At 43.8% G+C, this 21877-nt stretch overlaps 1 protein-coding gene across 1 annotated transcript in view; it reads right to left on the minus strand.

Moving 5' to 3' along the window:
- KAT6B (lysine acetyltransferase 6B) overlaps nt 1-15703 on the minus strand; it is a 180807-nt gene extending 165104 nt beyond the window's left edge. Inside the window, 3 exon segments of the mRNA XM_067710455.1 lie at nt 210-1088; nt 4742-4811; nt 15370-15703. Coding sequence (XP_067566556.1) covers nt 210-830 — 621 coding nt within the window. The 5' untranslated portion in view covers nt 831-1088; nt 4742-4811; nt 15370-15703.
- Between the last annotated feature and the right edge of the window lie 6174 nt (nt 15704-21877).

Consider the following 21877-nt stretch of genomic DNA (forward strand, 5'->3'; position numbering starts at 1 on the left):
AGGAAGCCCTTAATACGTTGTAAAACAATAGAGAACAATTTATACTGTAAAACAATATATACCTCTTAAAATATATAAGCCTGCTCTGAGGCAAAACATTTTATTTTATCACACTTAACTCAGAACTTATGTCTGTATAAAACTTAACTGAAACTCTACAAGTCAAATGGGCAATATTTACAGTGTATTGACATTCTCTCTGCACTTACCTGGTCTTTCTCATGGGGTAGAAGGCTGACAGGTGGGAGCGACGATGGGAAAGCACTGGGGTATTTCGGAGCCCCTTTGCCATCTAAGCCTCCATAGTTGACCCTGTATTGCGGTCCGTCTTTCAGTAGCCTCCCATTGTTCACTGCACGTTTGGCCCCCAGTCGCAGCCGCTGCTGAAAGGCTGGGTTGGTGGTGGTGCTTGTGAGATCACTTTGACTTCTGAGATACTTCTCTATGTTCTTCAGGGAGGAGCCATTGGGCTCCTCAAGTCCTTCAATTGCTCTCCTCAGAAGTTTATTCCAATCCACATTGCGGAGATCATTACATGATCCTCTAGACCCCTTGGCTGACTTAGGAAAAGTGCCTGGTTTAACTGATGAAAAGCGCCCAGGGTTGTCTGGGTCCTTATAGGAGGCAAGGCCTTTGTTGGTGACTTTGAGAACTGAGCCATCCTGAACACTGAGTTCCAGCTGTTCAGAGACTGTCTTCTTATCCAACCCATGGGAAGTGCTGACTGCATGGCAGATTCTCTCTTCAGAGGGCCTTTGCTTTTGCTTTTTTATTTTCTGTATAGCTTCAAGAATCCACTCTGTATAAAGTGGGTTTGCAAGTTTTACCATGGTTGACAAATGACTTCTTCAGTACAAAAGTTACCCATAGAGGTTCTCCTTGTATTTAACAGAACTTGCACATTTGAAAGTCATTTACAATTCAACAAACGGCCAGAGTATTCCAGACCATATTAAGCAACATCTTACAAACATCCATCCTTTAGAGATTAAAAAGAGGACAAACAGGCAATGTTGATAGTTGTCTTATTTGACCAACAGGAAAAACTGCATTCGGGTGAAGAACATCTTTAAACAGGAAATCAAGACCTTAAAGGATTAAAAAGGGGGGAAAGGCTCTTAATAATGAAACTTCTAAAAATAAATTAAAAGACTCTTTAGTATTACCTTTTCAGATGCAAAATGACCACAGAAGTAATGACAGGCAGGTATTATGTAACAAAGCCAGAGCGACTATATTTGCCAACCAGAAACTGGGTCACAGCCTGAGAAGGAATTTCTTTTAGGATTTTACACGTTATTTATATGAGTTATTCATGGGGCATTTAAGAGACCACATCTAAGCTATATATTTAATGGATAACCTTTATTGAAATTAATAAAATTACATGACAGTGGTTCAAGATATATGTCTACTATAAACATAAAATCAACATCAAAGAATAAGTCTATGATGCAAAAAATTTGATGGAAGTATGTTAAACTTACTGCAAAAAATCTGAAACTTAAAAAAAAAAGACGGAGAGATTTTGTAGTGTTTTGTTTTTATATTGATTCTATGCCTTTTGTATTAAATTATTTCTAAATATTTTAGACTTCTGTCACTATTGTAAGTGGAATATGCTACTAATATCCATTTCGTTCTGGTTATTGTTAACATAGAAAAGCTATTTCTTTAATGTTTGATTTGTATTTAGCCATCTTACCAAAATAGCTCATTAATTCTAGTATTGTTTTTCTATACTTTCTTGGTTTTTCTAAGTATACAATTATATTGTTACTTCTCTTCCAATAATTATATTGATTGCTTTATGTTGTTGTCTTCCTGCCCTTGCTAAACCTCAAAAAAATGTCAACTATAATAGTAATTGTAGGCATTTCTGTCTTGTTCCTAAACTTAATGTAAAAAATGTAGTCACCATTTAGAATGATGTTTTTTCTTGTCTTACTAATCAGTACATTCAGCACACTGTTGAAGTGCAGTAGTGATCATGATTATTTTCATCCTTTACTGATTATAAAGGAAATAGTGCTAACATTTCACCATTTAAAATGATGCTTGCTGAAAATTTTTGATGGATACTTTTGACCAAATTAAAGAAATTAATAAATTCATTTAATCATTTTAAAAAAAAAAGAGGGAATTCCCTGGCAGTCCAGTGGTTAGAACTCCGCACTTCCACTGCATGGGGCAGGGTTGGGTTTGATCCCTAACCCTGGTTGGGGAACTAAGATGCTGCAAGATGTGCGGTGCAGCCAAAAAAAAAAAAAAAAAAGCAATGATCCTGATTCTTCTATTTCAGCTAAACATTCTATTTCCCAAGTCTCACAAGTAAGAAAATTTCCCATTGAGCCATTTCTACAGAATCATGTTTTCCCATCCCTTTGAAGAGGGTTGGTGACATTCTCTAACCCACAGGTTGGAAAACTGAAACTAATGTAGTAACATAACCGGTCACCTTTCGAACAATGGAAAACTCTAGGTGTCTTACTACCCAGTTAGCTCATGAAACTGCTCAATTCGAGCAAGGTTTGTACAAATCTGATACCAGGTAGGGAGTGATACTGCTCTCTGAGAACCTCCTGGTGTACACAAAAATCCCCTAGGTCTCCAATCTGGTATTGAGTACACCTGCCAAGAGCACCAGGCCAAAGCATCCTGGCCTGGGAGTTGGGTCGTATCTGGGCTCTAACCTTGCTCTTCACAGATAATATCCACATCTTAACTCTTTCTTATAGTTTAAAGTTTACAGGGTGTGCTTGCGTATAACTTGTCATGTAATCTGCAGGATGACTCAATGGGTAAACTGAGGCTCAGGGGAAGGTGGAACTCACTCAGGATAACAGTCAGTAGTAGACTCAAGGCTCAAATGCCATTATTCTAAAGTCTAAGTCAGCGCTATCTTCACCTGAGCCATGACTGCCTGCTCTAGCTAGTTCCGCCTCTGCAATTAGACTAATAGTATGCATGCCAGTCCTACCAATGTCTAGCAGAGAAACCCTGGGAAAATGACTTAACATTTCCATCACTTTACCTGTAGGGAAATAACAGTATATCCCTCCCAGGATTGTTGAGAGAATTAAGTGAACACAGTATCTAATATTCAGTATATAGTAGCTATCATCACTTCCATCCAATACAATGTCTACACACTCTGAAAAATGTCTCATAAAATATAAAATTAAAGTTATCTCTGGTTGTTTACTTACATTTAATGTACCTCAAAGGGGAAAATAATGTCTTTCCTCAAAACTTTAGCCAGATACACTGAAGAGTTTAACATTTGCTCTCAAAGATTCTGTTGCTGAAAACAATTAGGCCATTGAACTATACTAGTTCAGTCAGCTTGAAAGAGGCAATTTAAAAAGGATTGTCCTTTTTGCAATCAGTAAGCTGTAGGTTCACTCCATTTTTCTCCCCTCAGATTTAGAAACTGGGGGCTAAAGGGACCTTTGAGGTTATCCAGTCCAACCTCTAGTTAAACAGTAAAAGATCCCTTTTTCAATATCCCCAACAGATAGGCCATAAAGTCTCAAAATACTTCCAGTGATTAGGAATTTGTCACTTCTTAAGACAGCTCATGCCACTGTTGGACAGCTCTAACTGTAATATATTTCTTGCTCACAGGAGCCAAAATCTGCCTTCCCATAACTTCTACCCACTAGTCCTAGTTCCCCTGGAACAATCTCAAGAAATTCTTTAATTATGAGGAGCCTTCATATACTTGAAAACAAGTATCTTTTGAAAACTGCTACAATCAAATCCCATTCTACCTCCAGCCCCACCTTGGACCACTCATATCCCAGTTCCTTAACATGCCCACATTATCACAGGTTTCCAAGCACCTCCTCCTCTTGGTCACTCATTAGTTTGGCTAATGCCCATCTTAAAATCTGGCATTCCAGGCATTATCCAATTATAAATGCAACCCAAGGTAACATGAACTTCCTTACCAGACCTGCCATACAACTGGCTCATGCCAAGCAGGCAGTCCAACTGAAAATCCCAGATAGTCTTTCAAAAATTCTGTCAAGCCGAGTCTTTTCATTCTCTTCCTTATGCAAATTTAAATGCTGGGATTTTAAAATTTTATCACAGTTCAAGTACATCTTGTTGGTTTGAGTCTGTCTTCCAACTTGTTAAAAATTGTTTTGAATCTTGATTCTGTCATCTCTGTCATCTGCAAATCTAATAAGCACTCCCCTTTGTGTCATTATATAAATTACTGACTGTTAGACTTGGAACAAGGTGTATTTAGGAATGAAATCATTGGCTTTCACAGTGCAACCACTTTCACGATAGAACACAGGAATCACTCTGCTTTAGTAAGTTTAAAACAGGAAGCTGATCTTTCCAAGGTAAAATGGTTTGGGGCAAAATTTCATTAGAAGACATTTCACCATGTCCAAATAATTATTTCATCTTCCATCATTTATTCAGGATGAATCAACTAATTTAATTTGATTGCACAAAATACAACTGCAGGAAGCAGGAAAAGAGGTCACAGAAAAGTATCCAATATTGCAAAGTTGCTTTCAGGCATTTTGGTTACACAAGCAAATGAACATACATTAAAACAAAACACATTTCATAACTAATAAACACTTAAAATATACCTTCATGACAAGCTATTACCACAATCTTAACCACAATCAAAAGAATTGTTCATCTCCATTACCAACACATTTCAACAAGACTGACATTTTATATCTTAAAAATATAATAAAACAAGGGAAAATACCAGAATTGGAACTCCAAGTGTTTTAACAGTCCATGACAAAAAAGAAGATTGTCCAGATCTTCAGGCAAATCTGCCAAAAGAAAAAAATGTAAATGTTAATTTGGGCATAAGGACATCCCTAAAATTCAGCAACCATCTATGGATCTCCACAACTATTCAATCCAAACAGCTGCAGTGAATTTACTGGTATACTATGTTTGGTGGTATGTTAGCTCTTTCATACCACTAAAGGGTATTTAAGAACATGGAATTCAGGACAGGACATGAAGCCCCACAGCGAGTGCCTAAAGAAGTAAACTTTCACTCTTCTTTAAGGCCAGACCTGTTCTCCGCATTTTAAAAAATCAGGTTTGTGATGGAGTCTAAAAAAGAATTCCATCATTTAAAAAATAAAAAATCCCACTATTACTCAAATAGCCAGGCAGGTATAACATTTTGTCTGGAGGAAAAAAAAAAGTTGAACATTGTTTAAAGATCAATATTAACTTTCCCAGGCAACATTCACTATTTGTCCCAAAGGTCACCTGGCATCTAGGTACTGATTGAACTATCAAGATATGGCCAATAACTGCACCTAAGAGAAGGATGCACCATTTTCCACAATAGTAAGTACATGCTTGTACAGGTCACATTTCAGGGCAGTAATGATCATTTTTACTTCAAAGGCAAAAAATAAATGTAAAACAACACTGTGAATAGCTGCACTTTGATAGTGTACAAAACAACCAAGCAACCTTGGATCCCCTTTCTCCCTTCCCGCGGTCACAGACACACACCCCACTCCTCAATTTAATATCAAAATTAGCTCTCATCTGACACCAACCAACAGAGTTAACTAGGCAGAAACAGATGTAACACAGCAGCTCTTCGCTACAAGCCGAATCAGTGTTAAAAACATACACACACACAGAGCTAGGAGTGGAACAAAATCAGAAGTCTCTTATCTGCAGCCAATTCTCAACTAAACACATGTATATTATCCACTTTGTATATTATCCACTGCAAATTTTTTAATCTTAGGCTGGTTTGTTTCTGACATCCCACTGGCCCCACTGTAAATTGGTATATGCTAACAGAATAGATTGAAAACCAATTTAATTTTAGTCTAAGCAGTATCTAACTAGAAAGACAAATCTAAGGAAAAATATGCATAATTCATTCAAAAGGCAAATAGAAATGTTTCTTCCCCTGATTCAGAATTATCCATACCACTTCTCTTTTCCAGAGCCCTAGGATTTGTTTCATACGTAGACAGCATATTCTATTACAAGTACAACCCTAAAAACCATTATTCTCTTTTCATTTTTTTCTATAAAAACTTGAAAGTTGGACTAAAAGCCTATCAAAATGAGAATAAGTCATTCCAAATTAATTCTGGGGACTCATGTTACATCAAAATTAAATTATTCTATTTTCTAAGGTTTTGAATCATTTTATTTTTAACTACAAAATAACATCAGTAAATTATATGGTTGTATCATACAGTCTTATAGTAAAACACTATTTACATCACTCATTACACACTATTCTAAACAGATCTAGAGAAATGCTTAGTCCAACACTGAGCTTTTGGCTTCATTAGTATTATATAAATATCAACACTATTCATAAATACACATGTCAGCAACAAGAAGAGTCAAAATACCCTGGATCATAAATAATATGTGAAGCCTCCTCTAAGCTTTTGCTAATGTGTGTTGTTTCAAAATCAATGTCATAACACTCGTGTCATGAGATTGTGGATGAGCCAAAAACAGTGGTAGAAAAAAATAAAGATTAATAGTAGAGTTTACTCTTTTGTCATCCTGAGTTTCGCTTGCTAACAGTTATTTTTAGCTCTCTCACTTTCATAGGCTCCTGGATTTTTTCATAGCCTGCTATGTAATTGAGTGAGGATCCACAAATCTTAACAATATCTTCTGAAACAGAACATACGCTGCTGAAGGGAAGGGACCTTAACTTTGCTTCTGTAACCACCCACCACAGAGCATTAGCACAGCTGCTCCAAACAGCATCCTCGGTGAACAAATATCTGCTGTCTGACAACAATCAGATACATCCATACGGTGATACTGGCTAACTTTCAAGTCCTGGATGCATCTATTTCCCTTAAAATTAATGCTCAAGGCCCAAAACGTGAATTGGGAGGTGAGGTTATAAATACTAATCAAAGAACAACCAACAAATATTTAGTGAGATGTTGTTCTGTGAGTACAGCCCTATGGTGTAGATGCTGTGGGTATAAGAAGCGATTAAGCACCATTTGGTAGCTCCTCAAAAAGTTAAACATAAAACTACCGTATGACCCCACAATTCCACTTCTAGGTATACACCCCCAAAGAACTGAAAACAGGTACTCAAATAAGTACACGTACACTCATGTTCATGACAGCACTATTCACGATAGCCAAAAAGTGGAAAAAGGTCAATATCCATAAACAGATGAATGGATGAAGAAAATGTGATATATCCATACATTGGAATATTATTCAGTGATAATAAGAAATGAAGCAGTGATACATGCTACAACATGGATGAACCTCAAAAATACGTTGTGAAAGAAGCCAGACACAAAAGGTTACGTATCATAATAATCCCATTTATAGGAAACATCCAGAACAGATAAAGCTATAAACAGAAGATAGATTGGTGGGGCCTAGGCAGGGATGGGGGAAGTGGTTAGGAAAAAATTGCTTAATGGGTAAAGGATTTTATTTTGGAATGATGACAATGTTTGGAAACTACATAGAGGTGGTGGTCACACAACACTGTGAATATACTAAATGTCACTGAATTGTTCACTTTAAAATGGTTAGTTTTGGGCTTCCCTGGTGGCGCAGTGGTTAAGAATCTGCCTGCCAATGCAGGGGACACAGGTTCAAGCCCTGGTCCGGGAAGATCCCACATGCCACGGAGCAACTAAGCCTGTGCGCCACAACTACTGAGCCTGCAAGCCACAACTACTGAGCCCATGCACCACAACTACTGAAGCCTGCACACCTAGAGCCCGAGCTCCGCAACAAGAGAAGCCACCATAATGAGAAGCCCGCGCAGAGTAGCGAAGAGTAGCCCCCTCTTGCTGCAAGTAGAGAAAGCCTACGTGCAGCAACAAAGACACAATGCAGCCAAAAATAAATAAATAAATTTATAAAAATAAGTAATAAATAAAATAAAATGGTTAGTTTTATGTTATGTGAATTTCACCCCAAATTATTTTTTTAAAAAAGAAATAAAGCACTAAACTATAATAATAGCAACCATTGTCCAACACCTACTGTAGACCAGGCACTTTACATAGATTATCAGTAAACCTTAAAATAACCCTGTAAGGTAGCATTGTTGCCCGCATTTTGCAAAAGAAAAACTGATTCCTGAAGGTCAAGACCTCAGACCACTAAGTCATGAAAGATTTTAATTCAGATGCTAAAACCTAAACACTTTCCTGTCTCTCCATTGGTTTTCAAACTAGGCTCCTTGGATCTCTTGTAAGAAAGTGCCTTGGGTATGGGCACCACCTGAAGGTGCCCTTGTGGGTTAAACACTAGGGCCACCATAATCCTTTGCACCAAACAAAGATCTCTACCTTAACTATTCTATGTATAATGGGCTTCTCCATAAGATTCACTTCAAAGAAAGGGTTCCGCTGAATACAGAAGGAAAAATGTCTGAAAACAACCGTGACTATTCCTTGTTGAGTGTGGAGGGGTAGAACATCCCTTGGACGGAGAGGACTTAAACTGGACCTTGAAAGACAAGGCAGAACTTGGACAATTGCCTGGCCTCTCCACCCCAATTCAAATCCTTTGTGGCCCAGTGCAAACAGATACCTTCTCAGAAGCCCTACATCACTTTGTCTAACAGGAAGCTTTTAGCTTTCTTATTATTTGGCATTCATTTTCCACTTTGTATTTTGCTTACTCATACACGGACCTCATCTCCCCTACTAGACTGTACAATTCTTTTTTTTTTTTTTTGAGTAGTGTTTTTTTTTTTTTTTTTTTAGAAATGGCTTTTATTTATTTATTTATTTTTGGCTGTGTTGGGTCCCCGTTTCCGCGCCAGGGCTTTCTCTAGCTGCGGCGAGCGGGGGCCACCCTTCATCGCGGTGCACGGGCCTCTCACTATCACGTCCTCTCTTGTTGCGGAGCACAGGCTCCAGACTTGCCGGCTCAGTAGTTGTGGCTCACAGGCTCAGCTGCTCCACGGCATGTGGGATCCTCCCAGACCAGAGCTCGAACCCGTGTCCCCTGCACTGGCAGGCAGACTCTCAAACACTGCGCCACCAGGGAAGCCCTAGACTGTACAATTCTTAAGAACAGGACTCATGTTTGATTCATCTTGGCGTGCCCCAAGACTTCCCAGGACCACAACTTAACATAAGAGGGGCTCAATGCCTATTTGTTAAATGAATGCATCAGTAAATGAATGAAGGGAATCTAGGAGAAGGCACAGAGCTAAGAATGAGCTGTCAGACTAAAGGGATACCTAATCCATGTGCATGCCTGGAGTGGGGATGTGTTGAAGAGGAATAAGAAATAAAGCTGGCTGTGACAAAAGCCAGGCTGAGGCGTGTGAACATGACAGATGAAGTAACAGAAAGCCACTGCAGGAGTAGTGACACAATAAGGTATAGTGGAGTGCAAGCACACACACACATGCACGCACACACAAATCTGTTGAACGTTTGAATAATTCTGGCAACGGTATCCATCCAGTATAGGCTGGAGGGAAGTATGACTGAAGGAACAAACAAAAGCAACCAGTATTTCCTCTCTCCACATATCAATCGTGTTCAACTTATATTTATGAGCCTAACTCAGCAGCAAGCCCAGAGTAGGCACTCCATAAATGTTAGCTGAATTGAATATTTAATTCCCCATCTTTTGATAATAATACTAAGTTCTTTCTCACTACTCATTAACATAGAGAGTTTTCAATTCATAAGCTAATAATGTTTTCCAAGGATTTCTAAGAGGCTAAATCACCATGAAAATTATCATTTCAACTAATACATATTAGATTAATTGGAAGTTTAATTTTTCATGTCATGCGCTCCTAGTTGACAATATCCTTGTTATGTCATTAAACTATAATTGTGTAAATCTGCTTCAACAAACAATAACTGAACCATCAATAAACTATTATGGCTTCCATAATCCCTAGCAAAGATTAATTTCAATATCATCATCATAAATTAGTAGAGACATGTCCCAAATCTCCTGGTGAAGCCCATGAATTACGTTTGCATAGTCATCCCTGCATTTAAGTGCTCAACAGTTTCAGTCTCTAAACTTTAATCACACTGTTAGGAACCTCACAGGAAATTTGATCCCTTGTAAAACAGAGGATTTTAGAGACAAGATGAAAAGTCATGTGAAGTCATCAGGCCTTTGGAGCCAGGGTACACTGATTAGTAATGATGATATTATAACTAAGCACTTTCACTTAAGAAATAATCAACTAAATTTAGAATATCTTTTTTGGCATTTAAAAATTGCTATTCAATCCTAGTTTTCTTCCAACTCTCAGATGAGCTTTAGCTGGGTTTTAATGACAAAGACTGAGAATGACATATTAAGAAAAAAATCTGACATCTGAATTTTTTAAAGATTATTTTGAAAATACACATCATTTCAGAATTCTGCATTAACTTTATCACAGATGTCTTCAAACAGGATATCCAGTGAAGCCTTAAAACACATTAGGGTTGCCCTCTGAGAATCTCAAGAAAATTACAGATCTATTTTTTAAAAGGAACACATGTACATACAGACATTTGCATACAATTTCAAGGGCTTACAGAACCTCTACTGCCCATCCAAGGACCTCTTAAGGTCCACGCACTACTCTACCTATTTTAACATACACAGAGAGGTCAACAGTTTTATCCGGTTTCACAATAATTATCTCTATGAGTGCTTAAAGTAGCACATATTACATTAAAAGAAAGTTATTCTCATCGGTTTTGGATCTTATCAAACAGGCTTGTGTTAACAAGGTGATGTGCTATGATGGGATGGATCTAGAGAGTTCAGGAATCAAGTCCCCACCTTGTCAGCTACCTAAACTGTGGGATATTGGACATGTTACTGAATCAATCTAAGTCTGTCTTCCCGCTTGTAAAAATGAGAAAAATGTACAGTTTTGCAGAACTGTAAAGAGGAATAATTGAGATAACAAATATGAAAGAACCAAGGATGGTGGCAGACACATAGCAGGAACACAATAAAATGCTAGCTCATAAAAGGAAAAAGGGCAATACAGTCAGCTGGAGACCTGTAAAATCTAACCTGGCTGAACTTCCGTCTATATGACCATTTTCTCCTATGAGACAGGGAAAGTCAGCACCTGGCTCTTAGTTATAGTTGCAGACAAGTAAAAATTCAAGACAGAACAGAAGAAAGTGAAGAAAAGCAAAAACAGATTTGTAATGGCGAGGATGGGGTCAAAAGAGTGTATTTGACTCATAATCATACATCTTTTAAGGTCAGTAAAGCTTTTAGAATACTGATAGAATATCTACTTAACCTGAGGGTAGGAAAAGAGTCTTAAAACAAGACACAAAAAACACTAACCAGGGCTTCCCTGGGTGGCGCAGTGGTTGAGAGTCCGCCTCCCGATACAGGGGACACGGGTTCGTGCCACGGTACGGGAAGATCCCACATGCCGCGGAGCGGCTGGGCCCGTGAGCCATGGCCGCTGACCCTGCGCGTCCGGAGCCTGTGCTCCGCAACGGGAGAGGCCACAACAGTGAGAGGCCGGCGTAACGAGAAAAAAAAAAAACACTAACCATAAAAAAAAGACCAGTAAATTTGACTCCATTAAAATTAATAAGTTCTGTTCATTAAAAGACACCAGGGCTTCCCTGGTGGCGCAGTGGTTGAGAGTCCGCCTGCCGATGCAGGGGACACGGGTTCGCGCCCCGGTCCGGGAGGATCCCACATGCCACGGAGCGGCTGGGCCCGTGAGCCATGGCCGCTGAGCCTGTGTGTCCGCAGCCTGTGCTCCACAACAGGGAGAGGCCACAACAGTGAGAGGCCCGCGTACCGCAAAAAAAAAAAAAAAAAAAAAAAAGAGAGTGAAAAGGCAAGCCAGAGAATGGAAGGCATTTGCAACACACATACAGGACAAAGAATTTGTATCCAGAGTAAATAAAGAACTTCTAGCAATGAAAGATACAAGGACCAATTTACAAAAAGGCGGGTGGGGGTGAGGGCCGACTTAAACAGGAACTTTACAAAGGAGGAAATCCAGGTAGCTGATAAATATATGAAAAGCTATTCAACCTCCTTACTAATCAAGTAAATGCAAAGTTTACCAGATTGCCTAAATTGAAAAAACTAAGTTGAGGAGGACGAGAAGCCAGGGATCGTATATATGTGTGTATATATATATATATATATATATATATATATATATATATATATATATGAGATAATATACTGGAGGGAGTATAACGTGGTACGACACTTTGGAAAACAGTCTGACTGGTACCTAGTAAAGTTGAAGACAAGCATAGCCCGTGACTAGGGCAACCATACAGCTCATCATCCAAATCCAGACACTGCTGAGAATTAAAGGTGCTATACTACTAATTACACCGGGACAATGGGCATAAACCAGCATAAACAGTCACGCTGCCTGTGAACCAGCAGTTCCATTCCTAGGTGTACACCTCAGAGACACTGTGCACGTGCACACCAGATGACGGATACGGGAACACTCACAGCAGCTTAGTTCACAAATATCCAGCAAGAGTGGAATGGATGATACAAAAATTGTGGAAGATTGTGGGAGTCCTAAAAAAAGGTGCTTAAAGGTGCTTTGTAAATGCAAATTAAAGCATTACAGGGAAGAAATATCCCTTCCTCACACTTCTCCCATCCACTAGTCATTTACTGTTCTATAAGCAAAGATGGATCACTACAGCTCACACATCTCTGCTTTCATAAAACAATTCCTTTTCTCTCGCTTGATAAAACTACAGGCATCCGTATACACGGTATGCACGAAAACTGAAACTATTGTGTCGAGAACTATCTAAGAGACTGAAAAGTCACCTGTGAGGAACCCTGGCATTTAGTAAAGCCATATCGGTTGGCTAAGTCTTTTAACTGGTATTCGAAAGTCCATAAAAGTTTCAGAAGTACATTAACATTATTTATGGAACTTTCTCAACTACCTTCCAATACTCACCCTATTTTACCTTTCATTCCTGTTATGCCTTACATCTGACAAGCAGTGCAGAGACAAACATTTGGTGTAACGGCAATGACATAACATCCACTCTACTCAGAGGCCTGGGTTTGGCTGGTAGGCAAAATTTCAACGGACCGTGTCATTACCACCAGCCAGTCATTCCCCTAAGTTCCTCCTTTAATGTTAAAACCTTCCTCTGCCTCTATCTTTTCTGCTGCTTTTTTTCTTTAATCATCGCTTCACCTTCTCAACCTTCAACCCTAAGTATAAATTCTCAGGTAAGAATCTTAACCTTTACTGAAACATGCATTATGCTTTCCTTCTTAAAAACATGAAAAAAAAAAACTGCCCCCATTCATTTTGATAAATGTGTGAAGAATTTATGAATAAAAAAAAAATGGGGCTTCCCTGGTGGCGCAGTGGTTGAGAGCCCGCCTGCCAATGCAGGGGACACAGGTTCGTGCCCCGGTCTGGGAAGATCCCACATGCCGCGGAGCGGCTAGGCCCGTGAGCCATGGCCGCTGAGCCTGTGCGTCCGGAGCCTGTGCTCTGCAACGGGAGAGGCCACAACAGTGAGAGGCCCGCATACCACAAAAAAATAAATAAATAATGGAGGGCTTCCCTGGTGGCACAGTGGTTAAGAATCCGCCTGCCAATGCAGGGGACACGGGTTCAAGCCCTGGTCCAGGAAGATCCCACATGCCGCGGAGCACCTAAGCCCGTGCGCCACAACTACTGAGCCTGCGCTCCAGGACTTTGAGCCACAACTAATGGGCCTGCGTGCCACAATTACTGAAGCCCGCGCGCCTAGAGCCCGTGCTCCACAACAAGAGAAGTCACCATGATGAGAAGCCCGCGCACCACAACAAAGAGCAGCCCCCGCTCCAAGCAACTAACAAAAGACGGCGTGCAGCAAGGAATACCCGATGCAGTCAAAGATAAATACATACATAAATAAATTGATTAAAAAAAAAAAAAGAATGGAGTGTTTTACTTCAGGTCTATCCCAGAAAATCTAGGGTACACAGACAGGAAGAATGTACTTTACTCATAGTCATACAAAACAAACAAGCCAACAAACACATACCTTTTTTGGAGTACCACATAACTATCCCAACATTCCCATTATCTACTCCCACCTCCTGTTCCTACATGGAAGAGTCTTCATATACTCTTTCTCTTTACCTTGAATTTCTGGGCACCTCCACCCCCAACTTGTTTCATTGGTTCTCTTTTCCTATTTTCCACGTTTGTAATCTAACCCCTCCTCTGCCTTTGCTCCTTGTCTCACACCACTCCCTGCACTCACCTCAGACCAAAGTACTTACAAATTCAAAACTACACAATGCCCATTCCCGAGGTAGTACACAGGGAGCCTCCTTCTGAGACAGACACCCTGTTCCCCCTTTCCTGACCCCAGCTCAAGTTACACTCAAGAAATCCAGCCTATCAAACAACCCTGTATCCCAAACTAACACCTTTCTCTGCTGCCCCATCCTCACTCTGGGTGCAGTCTAAATCACATTCACCCAGCCCCACCCATCTTTCTTCACACCTGTCACCCTTTCCAATCCCCTGACCCCATGAGATTTTCTGCTAGATATATTTTGCGTATATCTAAGTTCTAAGTAGCCTCACTTCACATTTAAGTCTGCTGTGCTGTCTTACCTTTCAGAGACTCCCAAGAATATCCGTCCCATCCCTCCATGTTTTTTTTTAATGCTTCCTATTCCCCAAAACTAGCAAACCTTCCTATTCCAACATGCCAATTCACCCACATACCTCCTTCCCAGCACAGTAACTGTACATGTTTCTCAGTTTCCCCAACACTTTCTCCAATCCAATATCTACTTTGCATCGCTTTCTCAACACTACTCCACATCTACCACACCCAAATCCATTCTTACTCTGCCCCCAGATAACTGTAATCTCACCCTTCTGCACCATTTCACCTGCCCCTCGGTTCCCCTTCCACATCTCCAATTTTGCACTCTTCCCACTCTCCCCTCTGCACCTGCCTGCACACCTTCACTTTCCCCTCCCACCCACCCCCTCACTGGGCGTGTACTTCCCAGACACTCACTGGCCCCCCACCGTTCCTACTGGGTCTCTCCCACTCAGAAAACCCCTCCAAACCCCCGCCTTCCGACCACCCGAGCCCCGCCCCCACCCCATATCGCCCCGCCTCCTCCATCCTCGAGCCCCGCCCCTTTCCCTGGAGGCCTCGATGAGGGGCGGGGCCTGTCCCTCCTCCCCTTTCCCCCGCCCCCTACCGTCACGCTCAGGGGCAGCCTGACCCCGAGCGGCCCCGCGGTGACCCTCGCGCAGAGGCCTGTGGGAGGGGCGTCACAAGCCCCCGATATCCCCCCCGCCCGCTCCCCTCCCGCCCAGTCTCCTCCCCCTGGGAACGCGCGGGGTGGGTGACAGACCTGGCCGCGCGCCACCGTCACCGCACCTGCTGGGGGCGCTGCCGCTGCCTGAGAAAGAAGCCGCGGCTGCCGCCTGGAGGAGGTGCCGTCGCCTCCGCCACCGCTGCCGCCGCCGCCAGGGGTAGGAGCTAAGCCGCCGCCATTTTGTGTCCCCCTGTTGTTGTCGTTGACATGAATCCGACATGACACTGATTACAGCCCAATGGAGTCTCATTAAACCCGAGCTGCGGCCCCGCCCCGGCGCTGCCCCATTGGGCTAGACCGCAGACACTTAGGGCCACCCGTTGGCCTAAGGGTCTGTCCGTCACCCACACAGTAACCACTCTGCAGCCCATTGGGGTAGGATCCTGCCGGTCATCTCGCCTCCGCATAGCCACACCCCTCGACCCATCATACCCCCCCTCCGGTACCACCCCGGGGGAGGGTCCACTGCTAGTACCAATCAACAGACCTCTGGGCCCGCCTCTTCTGGGCACCTATTGGTCCAGCCCTTTTTCTCTCTCCCAGACACCGCGCCACCTCTACTTCCACCTACCCGCCCCTTCTACCTCTAGAAATGGATTGGGTCTACTCGCAGGAGAGGCGCTTGGCCTTATTGGCTGCAGACAACGCCAATCAGAGGGCCTAGTCCCTCTCCCCTCCCCCACAACCCCAAAGCCCCTAGCCCGCAGCTAAAGTTTGTGTGAGAGCTGATCGCTGGCGGCGGCCGCAGGATTTAGGGGTGGGCGCGGGCGGGCGCGCGCGGGCGGGCACGCGAAGTTAAAATTCGAGGTTCTCAGTCGCCAGCTCCTGCGGTGGAGCGCGCGGACGGGCGCGCCTCCTGGAGCGTTCCATCCCGCCCCCTCCTCCACCCTCTCCCGTCCCGTCCCGGGCGACTACTCGCCCGCCCCCTGGCTCGCATCCTTACCCCCCACGCACCCCTATCCTGCAAGCCTCAGGCCGGGTGCGGGCAGTACGATGTAGCTGCACCGTCCTCGCCATCCCATGCCGAGGGGGAGCAAGCCTTTACCCGCCGGGCGTGCACCCCCCCGGCTGCACACTCGCCAGTGTCTGCAAGCACGTGCACCGTTCGCCGCTGCCTCCAGCCACCCCGGTCCCCGGCTAACCTCGCCTGCAGCCCGGCCAATCGCTTGCTGCCCTTTGTTGCTTCAGCCCGGGTCTCCCCGCTGCCTTCCTCAGCCTCCGCCTCGTCCTTTGCCAGCCGCCCGGGTCCGCAGCGCCGCGCTCCCCCCGCCCGGGACCCACCGCCGCCGCCTCCTTCTCCTCCTCCGCCTCCTCCTCCTCGGCTCCGGGCTGCAGCGCACAGAGCCCGAGGCAGCGCCGCCCAGCCCCGCTCCCCCCGCGCCGCCAGCTAGCCCGCCCGGCCCGGCCGGGGGCGCAGCCTGGACCCCGCCCGCCCCAGTCCCCGCCCCGGGGGTACCTGCCTCCGCCCTGGGGGGCTCCGCTTGCCGCCCTCGGGGGAGGGCGGGGATGCCGGTGTCCGCGGGAGGATGGGGACGCCTGGGCCGTTTTGGGCGGGGTGTGTGCCCGCCAGGGCTGGGACTAAGAGGTGCGGTCCTCGCCAACGCGCCCCCCCTCCCGCCGCTGTGGGCCCCAAACTTCGTCCTCCGCCCGGGCCTTGTACCCTCGGGCAATCGCGGCAGTTTTGGGGTGGGGGGATGCCTCAGGAGCTGTGTCTACCCTGATCAGGAGGAAGAGGGAGCAGTGACATTCAGCGACTGCGGACAGGGCACGGCGGCGGCATCCTTGGGTGGGAATGGGGATGTCACACGCGGGCTAGAGGGGGAAGCTGCCCCTCAAGATGCCCTCTCCCGGCCTGCGAGGAGCTGGAGAGCTCTAAGCTGCGTTCTCAGTGCTTTCTTGGGCGGTGTAGCCGGATGGCAGAGGGGCTGGGGGGCGGGGGGAGACGGCTGGGGGGCCCTTCCCCCTCTCCTCTAGCCAGCGCTCGAAGGAAGGCTGATGGCGAAGTTCGGTTTTCCAGGCTTCCCCTGGGCCCCCCGAGTTCCTGAGGCCCACAAGAGGGAGGCTGGGGACTCCTCTGGCCGCCCAGGCGAGGCCACTCTTACGCTGCCCACATGCCTCCCATCGCCCTCCAGACTGTGAAGAGAGAGTCCCTCGTTCTTCCCGGAGATGGGTGGGATGCTGGCAGGGGAAACCTCTGAAAATTGAAAAAGTAGGCTCGAGAAATGGCTCCTACAGAGTTTGAGTACGAAGTTTCCCTTCCGAGGCGCCATTTCTTGGTGAGGGGGAGGAGAACTATGGCTTTGTAAAAGAACCAAGTTTCAGGCATGGTGGCCTAGGTGGAAAGCCACCTGTTGACTGAAGTCTGTCCCAGGGCTATCTTGGGCCCTGGCAGGGTGACACATGGTCCCAGGGAGAGGAGTCCCCTGGTTGACTCTAGCATCCTCATGGCACTGACACTGCAACAGCAGCATCTTCAACTTCCCATTAGAAACCACTGTACACACTAGGTAGGTACTTTGTTAGAGCAACTTATCTCAAACAAAACAAGCAGCACAGCGCAGTCATCAAATGCAGAGCTCAGCACACACTTCACTTTTTAAAGATGGTCTGCTTCTCTGGAGTGTGAGCTGCCCCTACTGATATGCTTCCTGGCAGCAAGGTGAGAAAGGAGCTAAGACAAAGGGCACAGAGTTGCATGAAAGGATAGAAAAAGGGAGAGGGGGAGCAGAAGAGTTGTAATACTACACTCAAAACTGTCACTGGTTCCATTATAAATCCCTTTTATAGGTGTTTTATTACTTGGTTGTTAGTTTTTAAAACACAAACCTCTTTAGATTAAATCTTGGCATTCACGGGCTCAGCTCAGGGAAACAAAACACAGGGAAAGCTCCACCATCCGCCATTGGCTTGGCTACTTTTGAGTTACATTACTGATAAAACAAACAAGCAGCAGGTTGGGTTTCCTCAGAGTCTCTACCTCTTTTATTTAGTATCTTCAGTAGCTGACTCAAGGTGAATTTTTACAAGCCATTAGTTTATAATTCAGTCTAGTTCATTTAGGTATTTCAAATAGAAGGACATTTATAAGGTGTGCTTTTTTTTTAATAATGCAGGTGCTGGGATTTTTATTCCCCAAGAAATTACTAAGTAAACTTGAGAATCCTGGCACACACTTCAGCCTTTATGTTCTATCTTTTTTCCTATGGTCTGCCCAGATGCACTTTATTTTGTAACTTAGATTTGAGTCTCCCAGCCTGCATTTTATCTCAAGCAATAAAAATAAACCATGTCTTAATTAAAAACAAGTTTCAAAACCCCAAATCTGTACACTCAGAGTATGCTAAAGAAGCAACCAAAGACAATAAAACCCATAAGTCCACATTTAAGATGTCTTCAGCCAATGAATTGTGGAAGATTTATGAGCATCTAACACTTGTTATCACTAATGAGTTAGCCACATGGATTTCCAGTGCATCAAGACCTGAACAGATACCTTAGATAGAAATGGGTCTTATTTGTCTAAACTTGTGCTCCTGTAATCCCAGGAGCTGGCAAACACAGAAGAGGGAAGTATCTTTATACAACATCTTGATGTGTCTTTTGAGGTTCTTTTCTTAACAAACATAGTTCTCTAATGGGCATGGCAAGGAAAGGTACTGTGTTGCTTTCCCAATGATACTTCCCTCCAAGGTTACTTGTCCTTTGAGAAATCCTGGCTCTTCAGATAAGTGGGGCTGGAAAGGATAACAGAGACACAGCTGGAGATACTTAATGCTTCCTCCTAAACCTCTCTCTTTATCTGTGGTATCTCAAATCCTTGGCTGAGCTAAACAGCTCAATTAAGAAGTTAACCTAGAAATAACTTGAATTGAAAACCAAGCATAGTGCAAAATTTAAAAGCTGACTGTACTGAAGGATTGCGAATCCAGGGGCCCATCTGACCAGTCCTCCTCCCTCCCCCAAAATAGTTGCCAATGGGCACCAACCAGAACTGCTCAGTGTGGTCCACAGATCAGTGGCATCAAAATAATCTGGGAATGAGTGCTTAAAACACAGGTTCCTTGGCCTAACCCCAGATTCTGATTCAGTAGGTCTATAGTGAGGCTCCCAAATCTACATTTTTAGCCCATGACTTGGCTTGAAGCTTATGACCATAACCACTGGCTTAGGCTGAATCCCCTTCTTTCCCAACTGCAAAGGAATGTTTCTTTTGTGAGCTTCTTAGCCAGAAGGTTATAGTCCCTAGTACTGAGATGATTCCATGGTCTGACCTATTTGTCCCTGAGTCCTGAGGAAGGATAAAGAAGAATGCAGAGTAGCTTCAGGAGCTGAAGGGAACCTGGAGGGTTTGATCTTTTGGGTTTGCTTACCTGCTCTGAAGCAAGTCAGACAAATACTCTGATAAGAGGGATCACGTCCATAGACTCACTAACAAGTCCTTCTGAAAGAAATTGGGTAAGGGAGGCAGCAAGCAGGGACCCTGAACTGATTTGTCCAGGCCACAGCCCATGATGAATTCTATTCACATTCAATTAGTCACTTAAAAACCATTGGTCTATACTGTCCTTCCACCTGCCACACGACTGGAAACTGTATCCTAACAAGGTCACAGTGCGGTTTTGTCAGTCAAGGGCAAAGGGGGTGGGGGATGATCAGTCAAACCATTCGTTTAAGTAAGCTAGCAAATCCAAGCTATAAATGTGTATGAGAAGCATGCATTGTTTTAAATAGCAGTATTTTGCACTCTTACCCCATTTGTTCCAGCTAAAAAAACCTTTAGTGTCTTTTATATGCATTCTGGACCAAGTCTACACTCCTCAGTCTACCTCTAAGGCTATGCACATCTGCACCCAACCATTATCTCATCTCCGGCTTCTCCCAGCCCCACACACTCCTCCAGGCCCAGCACACGCTGTTCCCTCTGCAGCCCTGCTCGCCCTCTTTAGCTTATCTGACGAAGACCTTGGAAAAAGATTCCTCCAAATCCCTGCTTGGCTGCAGGCTCTTTGTTAAGTTTCCCTGGTCTCTGCAGGTAGCCCACAGGACTTGAAGCAAAACTTTACTCCAGCTCTGGCACTTGTTAAGTGCTCTGTTATTATTTGTTGAATTACGGAATAAAAGAAAGCACTTATTACACTCTGTTGTCACATTTTGCCAGTCTGTTTTCCTAATGAGCTTTTTTCTACTGCTTAGCCCGGTTTGTTCATCTGTACAACTGCCCTAGAGCCTGACACATAGAAGCTACTTAATAAACACCATCCACACCTGTGGTTCCCCATCCCTGGCTGCACATTAGAATCACCTGAGGAACTTTTGTTTGTTTTTGGCTGTACGTGGGCCTCTCACTGTTGTGTCCTCTCCCGTTGTGGAGCACAGGCTCCGGATGCGCAAGCTCAGCGGCCATGGCTCACGGGCCCAGCCGCTCTGCGGCATGTGGGATCTTCCCGGACCGGGGCACGAACCCGTGTCCCCTGCATCGGCAGGCGGACTCTCAACCACTGCGCCACCAGGGCAGCCCTGAGGAACTTTTGAATCTGCCTAGCACCAAGTCCCACCTCAGGGCACTTAAGAATATTTGGGGGTGGGGCCTGATTATCAGTATTCTTTTTTAAGCACTTTGTGCAATCACAGTACAGAACCACTGGTTTATATTTACCAGGAGGATGCCTCAGCATCAAGTGAGAAATTCTGAAGAAGACAGGAGGGTGGTAAAAGATCATAAAATTAGCTAAATGTTGCTGAGAGGACAGAGTTCTCAGGGATGTTTTTGATATTGTTTTGAGACTTAAGGGAGTCTTAATAAAGACACGGTTTTTAGCACTAGGCTATACCAAAGAAAAACTGAACTACCCCAATATTTAATTTAATGATTCCCAGTCCTTTGGATTTTGAAATTGGGGAAAATGACAAAGTTGCCAACTTTTAATTTTGATAATAAGGACATCTTTTATTTTATTTATTTATTTTTAAGGACATCTTTTAAAAGAACTAATTGCCATCCACTATCTGCATCATTCCATAAAAGAAAGAACTCTCTGAATAAGGGATAGTCCCGCCCATGAAATGAAAGTGAATAACTCTACATCAACATGTACATTTTCTCTCTTCCTCTTTTTTTTTTTTTCCATTTCAAGGCAGAGAGTGAAACTTTACCTCTGAGTCTGGCTACCCGACCAGAATGCATTTAGGAATCACTGGACTATTTTACACTTTTCCAGGGGTAAGAAGTATATAGATCATGTTCAATCTAATCATTAACAATTTTCTCCAATATGCCCAACTCAGTGTGCTCAATTAATTGAAGATGGTTTTCTCTTATTCTATCTTTAATACAGAAAGAAAATATATAGCTCAAAAGGGCAGTGGCAAAGGAATATGGAAGAGAGCACCAAAATAAAAGTAGGTACCAGATTTTTATCCATCTCTGCCACCAACTAATATGTTTCCTTGGACAAATCACAGAGTGGCAATGTCTTAAAAGTCAGGTTTTCAATGAGACAGTAAGCCCCGTATGGACAGTTTTGTCCTCAGAGCCTAGTACAAT

This window comes from Pseudorca crassidens, chromosome 16 (assembly GCF_039906515.1).
Source record: "Pseudorca crassidens isolate mPseCra1 chromosome 16, mPseCra1.hap1, whole genome shotgun sequence".
Classification (NCBI taxonomy): domain Eukaryota; kingdom Metazoa; phylum Chordata; class Mammalia; order Artiodactyla; family Delphinidae; genus Pseudorca; species Pseudorca crassidens.